General features: G+C 38.7%; 1 protein-coding gene across 2 annotated transcripts in view; it reads right to left on the bottom strand.

The window, feature by feature from the left end:
- The window catches only part of LOC124860635 (proprotein convertase subtilisin/kexin type 5), a 39,026-nt gene extending 26,255 nt beyond the window's left edge, over window positions 1-12,771 (bottom strand). For both annotated transcript variants that reach the window (XM_047354097.1, XM_047354105.1), the window contains exons 1-6: window positions 12,438-12,771; window positions 9,676-9,879; window positions 9,528-9,596; window positions 9,335-9,374; window positions 5,225-5,370; window positions 2,710-2,904 (exon numbers count right to left, since the gene is read on the bottom strand). In XM_047354097.1, the coding sequence (XP_047210053.1) occupies window positions 2,710-2,904; window positions 5,225-5,370; window positions 9,335-9,374; window positions 9,528-9,596; window positions 9,676-9,879; window positions 12,438-12,624 (841 nt within the window). In that variant the 5' untranslated portion in view covers window positions 12,625-12,771. The remainder of the gene's footprint in view (window positions 1-2,709; window positions 2,905-5,224; window positions 5,371-9,334; window positions 9,375-9,527; window positions 9,597-9,675; window positions 9,880-12,437) is intronic.
- Window positions 12,772-16,973: the final 4,202 nt, after the last annotated feature.

Genomic DNA, 16,973 nt, shown 5'->3' with positions numbered 1-16,973 from the left:
GAAACATATATAACAGCATTGTTATCAAAAATTGCACAGTACTAGTTAATGTAAGGTGTATTTAGTGGTAACACCTGAATTTAAACACCTGTGGGTTTAAGTGTGAGCACGCTTGTGTATACAAGGTTTCCCATAAAAATATGCAATAGTGAGTGTGAGAAGCCACAGACCTGCTCCCCTGGACCCGAGACAGACATAAACAAGATCTGAGCCAAAGACATCCAAGGGGTCCCCAGAGCACGGGAACCCCAGGAGGACCATCGCCTGGACTACAGCAACCCTCCTCCCCCATAGGAAGAGCAGGGGAACCACCCAGCAGCCACAGTGCAGAAGCCCTAAGCAGAGGCCCGACAGAGGCCCCTGGGTTCTGTCGGGCCACATCCAGCCCCCGGACACCGAGAGCCACAAATACACATATAAGCTTTAAGAGCAGCTGATGGCTGCCAGCAAGCTATTTTATTGTGGTGGAGCTCTTGTAGTTGAATTTTTTAGTGTCTGTGCCCATAGTGAGCTCAGGAAAGTTCTGTATTATTTGTTCTCCTTTACTTCTCTCAAATTGCACATGTACTGTAAACAACAAAATTAAGCACATAAAAGGTTTTGCTGTACATCTGTTTATATCCTGTTTGTTGCTCAGCCCATGTCTGTCCTCTTCCCTCTCCAGCGACAATATCATGCCATTACCTTCAGCCCTGGGGTGAGCTATAGGTCACTTCTCTGACTTTACAAAGAACATTTAAAATCTGCAAGACAACCAACTTGATGCTCAGCTTGCTCTGTCCCCGCTGCAACCTCACTTATTTTATTCTCAAAGTTCTGTCCAGGACAGACCTCCTCGGCAAGCCAGACATGCATCCAAGAGCGGCATGAAGTTAATTCATGTGAGTTTTGTTTCGCACATTAATATTGTTGGCATGAAAAAATTACAGTAGCAGCAACAACAACAAAAACCACACATCCTTTGCCAGCTGTTTAAAAAAAAAACAGAAACCCTCTATACCCCACAATGCACTAGTAAAGAGTACAATACCCTGTGTAGTATTGCAGGGGCTCATAACACATTAAAAAATGCAAAAATTGTTTTTATTTTTTAAATACTTATTCTCATCAATTTACATGCTGTTATTATATTGTTTTATGGTGGAAAAATATATTTGGAACAACACCTTCAAGAACATTGTGAAAATTAGTTGATTTTGATACATCCTCAGTTCTGGGTTCAGAAAGGAATATTAAGAACAACTCTACCAGCTGGACATTGACACCAGTTGTTTTAAAATGGTCAAAGGCAAGGAAACGTTTAACAAATAAATAAAATGAAAATAGAAAAAAGTACAATAAAACTACTTGCGGTACATGCAAAGACAGAACTCAAGGATATTGTCATGATTCCAGCCCTTCAGCTCACCTTGACTGTGCTGATTACTCATTGCCTTCACCTGCACTGAGCTGCTCCTATTTAATCAGGTGCTCGTCACCAGCTCAGTGTGAGATCGTCTGTTGCCTCTGTCACAGCTTTCAAGCCTTGATTCATGTTTCAAGAGTTTTTTCTGGTTATCTGATCCTGCCTGTTTTTTGACCACAGATTTCTGCCTTGTCCTTCTGCTGTTCGGAAAAGTCCTGACCTCACGTTGCTGAAACCTGCCTGTCTCTGACTTTGTCTCTGGATTACTGGACTATCCCTGCCTGAAACCCTCCAGTGCTTTACCTTGGATTGTCTCCCGCTTCTGCATCTGGTTGGTGGAAATATTCTCTGTCTCCTGTTTGTTCCTGGAACCCCCAAGACCTCCTGTTGTCCACTTCCCCTTCCTCCCCGGCTGGATTTCAATTCCCTGATAAACCTCCATTCCTGTCCTTCCTGTCTGACCTCTTCAGTGGAACCTCTTCTACCCAATTATTATTATTATTTATATTAAAACTTTTGGTTAACCATTCTCTTGTCTGGCTGCGTTTTGGGTTCTGGTTGAGTTGCATCATCGTTACAGATATTCAATAGTTTTCTGTCTCTACTTTCAAGAAATCCCACATGCCAACATTTAATTCCTTTGAGAATGGGTTAAAAAAACATCTTTTAAGGACAAAGATTGGCTATGTCACATTTGTCATGAAAAATTCCCTATTGCTAATTGATAATTAACAAAACTCTCCTCTGAAGTCTTTAGCAGATAGAAACTTCCCAGTAGGACACACTGGATTGTGCAAGGTCAGAGCTGAAACTGATAAACTATTGGCTCTCTTTGTTTCACATCCTGTTCTGATTTACAGGATATATGGTCCTGATTTATTTTTTGCAGCAATGGGTAGAGTATGATGGTGAAGTACCTTGATTACTGCACCCTTCTAATGCTACTTAACAACCCTCATCATCAAATCTAGAATCAAGCCTTTGTTTTTTCCCCAAAGCCAGTCACATTACTGGTAATATGTCTGTTGAAAAAGGCGAGTTTTTACATCACAACAATGGCCAAGTCTAAGACATGATGACATTTTTGGGGATTCAACACTATTTCTCATTGCTGTACCCTTGCACTGTCTGTAAGGTAAGATCTGCAATACAAGACAGAAAATTTATATTTTTTACACATACACACACAACTAAAAGGTTCAGCCATTTTATTTTGGCTTCAGACATTCAGGCTCAATTCTTTTCTCGTACTTTAATAATGAGCCAAAATTGAAATTAGGGTTTATATTGGTTGTTCTACTCACCATCAAAATACTGGCCATGTGGACAGTTAACCTGAGTGCACTGTCCATGCAGAGGCAGATTCCCACTCAGACACAGGTCACAGTCTGTTGAATGAGGCCCATGACAGGTCTGGCATGAGCTGTGGCAAGGCTGACAGCGCCACCCACTGGAGTCACTGAAGGTTTGCTGTGGACACTGTTTCACACACCCCCCTCCTGATGCAGCAGAGAGATAAAGTGATTTTACTGCCATGCTACAATTACTGAAAAACTAAAAGTAAGCAGTACTTAAGATACAATGCATTTTACTATTTACTGCTTAAATATCAATAATACTAGGTATACAGAGGTGTGAGCAAGTATATGCCTACTTCTGTTTTAAGTTTGTTTTGTAACACCTGTTTTGATGTAGAACGAGTGTTCTACATCACAATGTTCTTTATCAGACAAGATAAACGCAGCACGTACAGAAAGCAGTTTTCAAATTATTATTTCATTGTGGGATAAAAGGCATTTGGAAAACTGGCAATGAGTTTTTCACATCTCTGTGGAGAAATTCTGGCCCAGTCTTCTAAGTCGTTTTTATTCACTGATGTGGAGGCCTTGCATCAGAATCAGCTTAACTGGCCAAGATTGTGCGCACAAACAAGGAATTTGACTTCAATTTAACACACTCACAGCGTAGACATTAAACATGAATAAAGGTACATCTCAAAAATTTGAATATTGTGTAAAAGTGCAATATTTTTTTGCCAGTAATCTCAGAGGGTGAATCTCATACATTATATCGAATCATTACACATAGAGTGATATATTCCAAGTCTTTGTTTCTTGTAATTTTGATGATTATGGCTTACAGGTAAAGAAAACCCAAAACCCAGTGTCTCAGAAAATTCGAATCCTGTGAAAAAGTTCATTATTGGACATTTATGGTGTCACACTCAGCTAATTAACTAAAAACACCTGCAAAGGTTTTTTGGGCCTTTAAACGGTCTCTCACTCTGGGTCACTCTACCAATCACGGGGGAGACTGCTGACTTGACAGATGTCCAGACAGTCATCGACACCCTTCACAAGGAGGGTAAGCCACAAAAGGTCATTGCTGAAGAAGCTGGTTGTTCACAGAGTTCTGTATCCAAGCATATTAACAGAAAATTGAGTGGATGGAAGAAGTGTGCTAGGGAAAAGTGCACCAGCAACAGGGAGAACTGCATCCTTGAGATGGTTGTCAAGCAAAATCCATTAAAGAATTTGGGCTAGCTTCACAAGGAGTGGACTGAGGCTGGAGTCAGTGAATCAAGAGCCATCCAAACACAGACGAATACTAGACATACAAGACCAGAGTTTGTTTTAAATTGACTAAACACTTCATGTGTGAAAACATCCTTAGGTATTGTTTTGTCTTCCCTGCTCACCTCCAGGATGGCTCGCAGATGCGCTCTCAGATTAATTCTGGTGCCACGCCTGAGAAAGTTGACAACTGTTCCCTGGTTTCCTCATTTGTGGATAATGGCTCACTGTGCTTTAGTGGATTTCCAAAGCCTTCAGAAATGGCTTTGTAACCCTTTCCAGACTGATGGATGTCGATTACTTTGTTTCTCATCTGTTCTGATGAGTCTTTATCATTATGTGTTGCTTTTTGAGATCTTTTAGCCTACTTTATGTTGTCAGATGGGTTCTTTTAACATAATTTACATAATACAAACAGGCTGGGCAGTGATCAGTCCTGGGTGTGGCTAGTGAAAATGAACTCAGTTTAAAATAAGAGGTTAATCATAGTTAATTTGTGATTTAATAAAGGAGGCAATTACATTTTAAAATAGGGTCAGGTTGGGTTTTTTCTCTAAATAAATAAAAATCATCAGGTTATCTTATGATTATTTATTTAAATGATCTAAAACATTTAGATGGGACATTAAAGTGAAACAGAAGAAATCTGTAAGAGTGCAAATACTTTTTAACAGTACTATAGTTTCCTTAAAGAAAAGCAACAGCTTAAATTCCTCCTTTGCTTTTCCAGGATTGCTCCCACTCCAATTTCCACCTGACTCTCCAGGCACAAAACAGCGCCGATCTTAAGACTCGACCTCGTGGTCAGGGATTATAAAATTATATATTCCAAAGGACATTCAGTTATCCAGAGTGTGTGTCCATGTAAGCTGCATTTGAACAAAGTGACATAGGGCTTGCTCATCTTTATTAATATCAAATCTTTTTTTCTTGTTTTTTCTTTAATCAGTCTCAAAGCTTATTGCCTATAGAGAACAGCACAAACAACACAGCTAATTATTTATTTGCATAAACCAGATATTTGCATATCTTTTCTCCCAGATTTGCTGACACACACCTGATTTGCAAACCAAATGAAGACTCAAGAGTGCCATTATTTGTTTATGGCAAGGATAAATGCTCACAGACACAAACTGAACAAGCATTTTCAGTACAATATAGGAACTGACACAATCTGTCACTTTCACTTTACTTTAAAGGAATGAGGGAAATATATACTCAGATTAGGATGTTTTTGCACTTGTACCATTAAGAAAGTAACCCAGCTGGCAAGCGATGCAGCGGGTGTTGCTGCTGCAGTCCTCACATGGTGCTGGACAGGACAGACAGACTCCACCGACACGGTCCTCGTAGGTGCTCTGAGGGCAGTGTCTGCGGCATTTCTGTCTGAAACTATAAGGAATGGTTTACGCAAATACCACCAAATGCCATTCTTAATATTCATTTACATCTAATAGATTAAAAATCCATAATAGCTAGAAAGTTAATTGTCTCTCTCCAAGTATGTTTAATTAGTTAATGACCGTTTGACTTTTAGCTGTCATGCTTTTTAAACAAGATGAAGTTCTTTTGTTTTTTCCATTGGTGAATGTGCAGGACAAAAACAGGCTGCTGAAATATCAAACAGCTGCTGTTTTCAAAGCGATGAAGGTGACTGCTGCTGCAAGCAGCTTCTGTGCACTCGAATTTGAGACAAGATGAATGGGAAACCAGGGATCTCAACATGCCCTGTGTCAGTTTACGGCATTGTTGACTTCAATGCACTGCTTAACCAAAAGGTTTATTCACTCAAACAATAGCATGGTGGTACAGAAAGAGGATTTTCTTTTGGTGCTCATCTCCTAAAGCTTCAGTCCTTTATTTCTTTGAGTTTTGAACTTAAAGATATCACAAGAACAATAATTAAATTAGGAAAGACTCAAATTAAAATGTTCCACCAAAAGTGTATGAATAATTTTATGAAACATTTTCATGATTTTGAAACTGTAACTTTTTTATACCTTTGTATATGTCCTTTTAATGGGATGTCACTGAACATAGAGAATTGCCTGTTGTTTTTTTCAGCTATATGAACTATTGAGTAAAACCACACACCCCCTCCCCCACCTGTCAATTCGCAATCACAGTCAGATGGCTGAAAGAAGAGTTTTATGCTTACAAAGAAAGACACATTTGGCAGCATGGAAATATTTTTGGACAGAAAAATCAGATTAGACAGTCTTGTTTTGGATACAAAAAGAACACCCATCACTTTAATTAAAATAATGCTGTTTGAAGCAACAGCTGGCAAGCATAGAGCAGCAAGTTTGCTAGCCAGCCCACTGCAGGCTAGCTATCCTTGCAGGTCATCCAACAGATTTACCAGCTATAGCTTAGTCCCAATATATATATATATATATATATATATATATATATATATATATATATATATATACAAGCTTTTGCTTTTCTATTTTAAATAAAAGCAACTAGCTCGTAGTAGCCCATGCCCATGTCTAATAATTACCCTCTAGCTTTCCTGATGTAGCCCCCTACTGCTGTCTGTTGTGACGAGTTGCTCAATGACAAAATATGCCCACTGACAGTCCATGCTGCACTTCCAACTGTGTTGCTGTGGATTTGGTGATAAGATGTGGTAGCTGTTTGAAGAAGAACAGCTGGAGACGCCACTCCACATCCATCAGCTCACCCACAATAGCTGAAAATGGAGACCAGGATCTGTCTCAAGCCAGGAGACGATGCTCTGCTTGAGAATCTGTGGGTTGTTTAAGAAACCCTCTCTGCAAATATTAGGCTATGCATTCCAGGGCAGTGCATTTGCAATCCCTTGCCACTTTCATTTAGGTCCTTTACCACACGATTTTGCTCGAAAATGGTACAACTACACTGTAGATTGTAAATATTTTTTAATCGGCTTTCAAAAATGAGCGTTGTAAACTATATTTCGAATGGAGAACAGTAATTTTCTAGTTTAGCTGTACTTTGTTGGCACCATGGGGAGAAAGAATAATGCCATCAAATACCAAGCATCCATCATGCTGAGATTGTGTCTAACAGTAAGTGTTTTATTCAGGAGTGACACAGGCCCCAGGGATTCATAGTTACCCAAAACTGTCCATCTTTGAAACCTTTAACATTTTTACTTTGCAGCTTAAAGCAGAAATATTGCAAGCTCTTAAAGCAGTAGGAAGTGTCACAATCTATCCGGGAAAGGTAGTTCTTGTCCTTTAAGACTGACTCATAGTTTATTGGGTTTCTTTTATTGGTTTGTGCTACCCATGGTAGATGCAATAATAACTGTGGCTACACGAATTACTGAGATGGTCTGTCATTTAAAATTTCTAAAACCATTACTATGACTCACCTGCATGCACTGAGGAAGACTGAGTATTTCTGTGAACCTCTGTTAGGAGGTAAGTGGAGAGTTTTGTTTGAGACATAATCTCCTGTCATTCACACAGGAAGTTGGTGAAGTCTGCTACCCATGTATTCATTTCTATGTGTTCTACTCTTCTTCTTCATAACATGCTCTGTTTGGTCTCTTCTAAGTTCAAACTGAGTTTCAGGTAACAGCTTGTGACTGAAAATGGAGGGTAACCTGACTCACACCATACCAGGAGGCCTAAACACAGGGGAGGGAAGTACACAATTGGAGTTCTGTTCTGGCTTTTAAACCAGTTTTTCTCATTGGCTCTAAGTGATAAGCTGCTGTAAACAGAAATCCAGGCAACATGTTTGTGTAATATAAAGAAGGCCACTCAGCTGAAGTGTTTAAAAAATGGTGTGGAATGTTAGCAATTATAGAGACTATGATATTTTTAGTAAAACAATAAGAATAAAAACAAAGAGTAAGAAGAAGGGTTTCTGTTTGGTGTGTGCACATTTTCCTCCTGAAGCATGAGTTCTCTCCAGTTACTCCATCTTCCTCCAACTGTCCAAAAACATGCATATTAGATCAACTGTCCACTGTAAGTTGCTGCTATATGTGATTATGTGCATGCATGATTGTTTTCCTGTGTTGGTTGCCCTGAGAGGGACTGGCCAACTGTCCAGAGTGTCCCCAGCCTCTCACCCACTGACTTGTCCCCTGTGATCCTGCAAGGTTTAATCAAATGTGGAAAATGAATGGACAGATATTGAATGGCTTTCTTCTAGCATAGCTTAAAAAATACAAATTTCTATATCATTTTAATGCCCAAGTCACATTTTAAAGTAATAAACTTTTTAAAATAGAAAAGGTGTTTAGTAAAATATCTGCGCCAAAATTATCCATTCATCGTCCCCACCTGCCTATTCTTTTTGGCTTGCGGGGGCTGCCTATGTCAAGTGGTTACTGGTGGAGTGAACCCTGGACAGGTCACTAGTCCAGGGTTCACCCCACCGGTAACCGCTGGACATAGGCAACACACAGACACACAGGGCAGACAACCATAGATGCACACACTCATTCACTCCTAAGCTAAAGTCAAACAGACAAGTTAGGTTAACATGCATATTTTGACTGGTAGAGGAAGAGCACCCAGAGAGAACCCATTCCTGTGTATAACATTTAAATAAAACACAGTGCATTGCAAAAATATTCATAACCCTTCAACTTTTTTACATGTTTTCCTGTTATAACAACAGAAATAATGTATTTCATTAGGATTTTGTGTGATGGTCCTTTTTAATCCAAAGAGACATTTTTGCACTCTCTGTTACAAAATACATTTTGTGTTTTACAGATAAAATATATTTTTTGAAATTGTAAAGTTAAAAGGTGATAATAATTTATCTTATTATGAATTACTGCTTCTAATTAATACTTTTAGATTGTAGAAAGAAAGGAAAGCTTTAAAAAAGGAGAGAAAAACTATTTCTTTTTTTTATAGAATTAGGCCAATAGAGTAATATTTATGAAAATCCAAAAAGATAGATTTCTAACTTTAAATAAAATAAAAGCACAAAGTTAAAATGGACTGCAAAAACTCTTGTGATATTTGTGTCATGCTCAAATTTTTAGGATTAACTGTGAAACATTATCTGAGGTGGAAAAATAACACTGATCACCCTCAACCACACGAAATTCCAATAAAATACACTGAAGTCAGTGGTTGTTACATAAAAAAATTTTGAAAACGTTTAAGGAGTGTGAATACTTTCCCAAGGTACTGTGCACAAGACAGAGTTTTTTTAAAGAACTGATAATCCTTTCTTTACAATATACAAAAAAACATTTGTTATAATTGTGGAGCTGCATTTGACATACATTTTAAGAAAATGAAACCTTTACATCTGACGTTCCTAACAGCAAACATGTGAGCAACGAAAAGTCTATTTTTTCAATTAAAACACTGACGGAAGAAAAAAGACTCACAGAAAGTAACCTTGAACGCAGCTACTGCACATCTCAGGGTCTTCTCAGTACAAAGGAAAAAGGGGATTCATTAGAATTCAGAGGAAGAGGCAAACTGCACTTTGCACCAAAATCTGCAGGGTCTTAATGTACATGAATAATACTTTTTACATTAGGGATAAAACTATGGGGCCCACACAGAAAGCTTGTTTACCTGTAGAACATGTTTTGCAGCCCATTTCACAGTTTATGCATTCTCCCGTATTGGGATCTGGCATCTGCCCTGAAACACAGAATTAGGAACAATGAAGGTCTTTCTAACAAGTTACAGCCTACTCATTGACATTGCTCCACCTTTTTACCTATGTCACACAGTGCTGGTTGGCAGACCCCATTCTGAAGTTTGTAGTGTTCCCGGCATTTGGCACACAAATTGCCATCTGTGCAGAGTTCACAATTGGCTATGCAGGGCTGGCAGTCATAGTGACCCCTGTCAGGGTAGAATCCCCTGGGGCAGTGCGTCCGACAGCGACCTTGATGCAGGAAACGCTCCTGTCCGTCTTCATCTGTGGAGGAAGAGGAATACAGTGAACCTACTGTTTTATCTTTGCTGATAAGGCTGCATAAATCGTTATGTTTCTCACAATAAATGAAGACATAAATGCAATGCAAGGTATAAAAGAAAGATGACACAGGACGGTTGTTGCAGGAATGTTCAGCACCTGTCATTAAAACAGATGGAGAGGCTCACCAAGTGAATCAGTGCAAATGATTAAGAACCAGAACGTTCAGGGAATCAATCAGATGAGTAATAAAAGTGGATAACAGCAGCAGGCAATGACTGCATCTCAAATATATTGACCATAACTAACAGATCACTGCATAAAAACTGACTGGCGATGCTTCAAATGAGAGTAATCAGGCTCAGACTTCATTCGGAGGCTGAATATTGTTACAGTGGGGAAAATAAATACTTAGTAGATTAATGATTTTTTTCAGTCATATTTTTAATGGTCTTATTGACATGAAATTCACAAGAGATGGCAGTAATACTCTAAATAATCCACTGGGAGAAAGAAACCAAAACAAATAAGTCCATAAATTAGGTCATGTGTAATGGAGTGGACAAACACAGGGAATAAATATAAAACACATGATGCCACATATGGTGGAACACCAATTAATATCTGACATCTTTCAGTAATTGGAAAGAAATCTCCCCCCTATCAGTGCAATTTCACATCAGCTGGTTTAGTCATAACTAATGGCCTATGAAAAGTTTCTTCATTACTAAGCTATTGCACAAGAGCATTTTATGATGGGTAAAACCAAACAGCTTACTTTACTCCTTCTCAACCTTTTGTAGCAAAACATAGTGGTGGCATTGTTATTTATATGTTGTGTTGCCAATCTTCTGAATGCTCTCGTGAGGACTGTCGCGGGCATAAAGGGAAAGAACACAATTTCATTATAAACCAGCCATTAGCATGTGTTACTTGTAAGATTTCTGACAGAAGAGTGATCCAAGAGCCAAGGATTATGGGCAGAGAGCTTCAGAAAGACCTAAAATTAGCAGGTTTGCAGATTTATCATAAAAACAACAAGTAATGCCCTCAACTGCCCTGACCACTATGCACACACACTGCGCAAGACTCCACTGCTAAAGAAAAAGCATATTGAAAACTGAAAGGATCTGGGCAGATAATACCAAAGTTTAAGTCATTATATGTCACTGCACACCAGGAAAAATTACACTACGCACCACCCTAAACACACTTGCCAGCAGTAAAATTTGGAGGTGTGAAAATCATGGTTGACTCAAATAACTGAGTCAATGGGTCTTGGGTCAAGAAGGTATTCTTGATAATAATCTGAAGATAAAACGAGGGAAGATTTTTGTTTTAGCCAGCCAGTGATTCCAAACACAGAGAACTGAAAAGACAATAACACTCCAAAAATCTTTCGGTCAAATCTATGGAAAGAACTGAAGATCAGAGTGCAAAGAAAAGGCTCTGAGATCCTTCAAGATTCAAACAATTCATGAGCAGGAACTGAGCAAAATCACACCTGAGCAATAACCAGTTAGGCCATCTAAAGGAGGTATCAAAAAATACTTTTCTACAAAGCAATGAATAATTTCATTTACATCAATTCAAATTTGTGTACAATACTTATAATTTGTGCAAATTAGTTGGGTTGTGACGTACATCTGGAGTGAATTCCACATCCATAATTTCTTCAGAAATATATTTAATAAGAAAAGTGCTAATGTGCTCAATGCTTATTTTTCCCACTATATGGCACCTGTGTTAGGGCCTGAGTCACCTCTAAAAGCAGCATGCTAACAATATTGTCTAAATATCTCTGCACTGAAGGTATTCAAGATTATGAGTTAATATGAGTTTGGTAGGAGATCCAAAAGGTTGCAAGCTGCGACTTTTCTAACCTTGCCCCCACCCTGAGGCTTGGATAGAGGATATAGTGGTTACTGAATATAAGGTAGGCAAAATGAAAATGATTAGCCAAAATGTTTTGGTTTTTTTTTAAATCAGAACAGGCTCATTGTTTATCATGAAAGGTGTGTGTTTTATAGACAGACACAACCTCACCACTTGGAATTCTACTTTTAGTCTATACAAAAGAATATATTTCCCCATCGATTAACAAATACCCTATTTCGAGATGTTGACTACACTGTGAAAAGTAGAATGGAAAATGATCACACCATTATTTTTTTGCACCTGTGGCAGAAACTTCTATGGCTTTTCTTTTAATGTTTAACAAGAGGGAAGATTAGACCACGTCCTTTCTCCAATATAAAAGGCTTTAAAGCGCTTTGTTAACCATTAAATAGTGCTTCTTTAGAAAAAAATAGGATTGTTGAACCTGGGTGGCATTTACAGGGTGAAAAACACAACAGCAAACAGAAACTAGGGAGTATAACCAGTGGAAAGTCTATTTCTGTACATATGAAGGCATTACACTGAGATCTATGTATGGGGAAAGTTATGCTTATAAAATAGTCTGAGGAAAATTAACAGGTTCAATTTCCACGTCTCATTTGACAAAACTATCAACTTAACACCGCCATATTTGGGTAATTTTAGGAAAATCGCGCACTCACAAACTCCACAGGTAGTGCAGTCAAACAGCTCCTGTCCGTCGCACTCGGAGCAGGTGGGATGACACAGGACGCACTGGTTTTTAAGCAGAAACTGTCCGCTCGGACAAGACGACGAGGGTTTACATCCTATAAATCCCACGCATAAAAAGAAAAGGAGGAGGAAGAGGGGCGCGAAGAAGGAGCTCATGGCTGTGCTGGAGTGCTGCGAGCAGCAAAGAAGGAGGTCTGAGAGATGCAATGTCCGCGCTGCAGGTGCAGCTGGCTGTGTGTGTGTGTGTGTGTGTGTCTGTGTGGCTGAACAGAAATAACTTGCTGGACCAGTTGGTTTAAGTGACGCACCAGGACAATGAGAGTGGACCGCGGTGAGCATTTGAGAAGTGATCCCGAGAGAACATCAATTATTGAACAAAACACTTATTTTAGAAACACAATTAACGTACACATAAATGGACACCAATAATATCATATTTTACAATAATCGGCCTCCGTCATGTTTTATTGAATTGGTTTTCAGTATACTGTGACTTTTCTTTGCTCCCTTAAATATTTCTTAAGCTTCCAGATCATTAAACAAATGGTAATATTAGACAAAGATAACCTGGTACAATGCAAAGTGCAGTGATGATAATTTATTAAGGGGGAAACAGCTATCTAAAACAACCCGTCTTTGCATAAAAAAGTTGTAAAATAAGGCATTAACTGTGATTATCCACAATTTCACCCGCCATACCGAGGCCAGAGCACTGTCAGACACTTAGAAACCGGAAATCACTTAATTAGAACCTGTTTAACAACACAAAGTAGGCTAAAAGATCTTGTAAATCAACTGAAGTGAAATGGAAAGTTTGATGAATATCTCACTACTAAAGCTAAGACATAACACATGATGCATTGGTAGAACCAGTTTGTATTAAAAAAAATATTATCAGTCTCAAAAGTCTGGAGGGTAATTTTTTTTTTTCTGAGAGCATAAATTACATGATACAAATGAGAGGAATATAACTAAAACATCTTCACCTCCAGAATCACAATATTAATACTTCGATTGTAAACTGAACTATTACATTGCATTTAACTAAAGGAAAAAACAATTAAACTATTGGTAATTACTCATATCATGATTATTAAAGTAACAGATATGAACAAACATGAGAGTTGGAGGATGAAAGTTCAGGTTTCTTTAGATTAACCCTAACTTTCAGACTTCTGACCGGTGGCACTCACGTCACATCTAATGAAGCGGCTCTTCTTCAATCTCCTTATATCCCAGGTACAACGTGCCCAGGATTGTCTGCAGTTCGCATATCTAGCAGGTGTTGGCATGAGAGATGCCATCCTCTACCTGCTACATTGAGCCCATTCGCACCCTTCGCCAGTGCCCTTCTTCACACCATGGTGTGCTGGGGCGGCTGCATGTCCAAGAAAGAGACTAGATCTAGTATGGACAATTTGATCAGGCGGGCGGGCTCTGCCGTAGGCCTGAAGCTGGACTCCCTGGTGACGTGGCAGAGAAGAGGACAATGAACAAACTCTTGGACATTATGGACAATGCCAGTCACCCTCTGCATACTGTCATCAGCAAACTGAGGGGCTTATTGGTGGAGGAGGAGTAACAGGAGGATGAAATCCTGCAGTACTAGCAGTAGGCAACAGCAGTCTGTCTGTCTGTCTGTCTGTCTGTCTGTCTGTCTGTCTGTCTGTCTGTCTGTCTGTCTGTCTGTCTGTCTGTCTGTCTGTCTGTCTATCTATCTATCTATCTATCTATCTATCTATCTATCTATCTATCTATCTATCTATCTATCTATCTATCTATCTATCTATCTATCTATCTATCTATCTATCTATCTATCTATCTATCTATCTATCTATCTATCTATCTATCTATCTATCTATCTATCTGGTCTGGAGGTTAGGTACCTTAGATGCCTTATCATATTAGAGGTAAGGGAATGCCTACATTTTAAATCAAATGCTGTTTACTTTTGGGAACCAGCTTTGGCTTCTGCTCCAGGTTTTGTCAGCTCTCTCTGCCTTGTTTGAAGAGAAGACCGTCAGCAGTGGCTCAGACAGGTGCTGTTTGCCTCTGATGCTTGAAGGAATTTAGAAATTTGAGCATCTCAAAAAATCTGTCTTGCTGAAGGATTAAATAATGTTTGGGTGTATAAAAAATATCAGAACCAGATTTTAAACAAATAGATCAAACTTGTTTGCTGACACATTTGTTAGTTGGTGTCAATCGGCTGGTCAGAGATTCATCTTACTCAATTTCTCCTTCATCACGTCATTACACACCGACTCAATGACTCAGTTCTTTATAGCACACACAAGTCAAAGTTCTTTTCCCAAAACACACATTATTGGTGTGATCTAATATTCTAATCTATGAAATGAAATGTTATGTTTTCATTAGCTGTAAGTGTAAAATCATCATAATTAACATAAATAAAAGCTTCAAAATATCAGTCTGTGTGTAATTATTCTATATAATGTGTTTAAGTAAGTGAATTAAGTTACTGAAATAAATGGATTTTCAATAATATTCTAATTTATTGAATATAACTTTAGATGTCTGCATGAACAAATATGCTCAAGGTCAGTTTTGTGGATATCTTGATTCTACACAAAAGGGTTATTAAGCCATTTATGATGCTTTGGGACACCAGTACAATAAAGGCCCATTGTCCACACATGTGACAACATGGAAAAGGGGTGAGCTTGTTTACCGAAATTACTCAGCGATTCAACCAAGAGGTCACAAAAGAACCCAGAACAATATCGAAAGCACTGGAGACTTTAAGGTCAGACTTCATGATTCAACAATAAGAAAAAGACTGGGCAGAAATGGGGATCCATAAAAGAGGTCCAAGGTGTAAACCATTGCTGATGAAAAAGAACACACGGCAGTTGTTAGTTATAGGGGGTAAATACTTTTTAACATTAGGCCAGATTGGTTTGGAGAACTTTTTCGTTAATAAATGGAATAGCCTTGTAAAAAAAGGAGTTTTGTATTTACACTGGTTACTGTTCCCTGATTTAAAAAATGTTGTGATGATGTAAAACATCTAAAAAAAGTCAAAAACAGAAAAAAAAAATATTTAAAGGGGGCAATACGAACCAACTTTTTCCACTTCAAAACTGGCTTTGATGTGTCTTTGTGCTTATTGTCCTGTCGGAACGTCGAGTTGTGTCCTGGTTTTAACTATCTAGCTGTTGATGTAGAAGTAACCAGAGTAAGAACTGCTTCTTTTTGGACTCTGTAGTGACATCAGTCATCTTCTAAGGTGTTGTTTGATGGAGCAGCAGTTTATGTACAGCATTATCCCAGGTCCTTCCTCTCAGCAGCTGTTAGAGTTTATAACCATCACTGCTCCCAACAAACTCAGTGTTCACATCCCTGATGTTAGTTTGCACAGTTCTTCCATTTATTGTAAATAGCCTGTTGTTTTGTATACATAAATTCTTTGATTCTTTGAATCTGAGTATGCAATTTTTAATAACTGCACACTATTTTGTCTATGTGGGTGTCTCCATACTTAAGTTAAGCTTGAAGATAGTGATTTTTGATTAGCCACTTTTTTCTTGGTTAGCAACCTCTGAGTCCTTAGCAATGTGATAATTGGTTCACTGTTGGCAGTGACATTGGTGTTCCAGTTTGGGTCAGATATGTGTTAGCTGTACAAAAAATGGATATTCCAACAGCACAATGATCTTAAGCACACATCAAAACTGGTTTTGAAATATTAATCTGATGGACTTTCTGAGTGGGGCAGAAAAACTGTCTCTGGGAAAAAGGCCCACTTCTTCCTAAATCTGGCCCTGATTTAGATCTATCTATATTGTAAATTAGGCTAACTGCTTTATGTTTGAAGAATGAAAAGTGAGTGCAATGTGCTTATGTAGGTATTGTCCAACATGTCAGCACATAAAATGCACTTACAGAGGGTCACAAGTGATATATAATCTATCACGTGCTTATCTTGACCTTAACAGTTAACCTAACACGTTTTTGAACTGTGGAAGGAAGTCAAATAACCCATACAAGTACAGAGAACATTGAAACTAAATGCAGGCTGGGATTTGATCCTAAACTCTTGCTGCAAGGCAACAGTACTAACTTCTCTGCCAGTCAATTTAGATCCCAATGCTGACCCCTGGGGGATGCCGGTGGATGTTTTCAGTAGATATGTGATATTTTGTTCCATTCAGGTTGCAATGGCCGTAATGGCCTTGTTGTTTATACCTGCTAGAGGTGATGTGAGAAGACCAATGATTCTGGAAGCTGTGGTGGTTAGGCATGTGAGTTGGGCCTTGTTTTTTACATTTTTTTCTACATTTTGTTCAGTGTATGAATGACTGACAGCTATGTGTTGTTTTCTTATGAGCAACATGGTTCACCACCCAAGGTGGCAAGCTCTGGGATTGGTGCACATTCTTGACAAAAATCTGTCAGTTGGGCCAGGTGCAAGTTTCCTGTTTGTTATTTGCATGTCCAGCTAGGGGGGGTGGGTGTCCCTCAGTGTAAGAAATTAAAAAACA

The sequence above is a fragment of the Girardinichthys multiradiatus genome, chromosome 2, assembly GCF_021462225.1.
Source record: "Girardinichthys multiradiatus isolate DD_20200921_A chromosome 2, DD_fGirMul_XY1, whole genome shotgun sequence".
Classification (NCBI taxonomy): Eukaryota; Metazoa; Chordata; class Actinopteri; order Cyprinodontiformes; family Goodeidae; genus Girardinichthys; species Girardinichthys multiradiatus.
The sequence above is the reverse complement of the archived record's forward strand: the minus strand, read 5'-3'. Positions and strand labels throughout refer to the sequence as shown.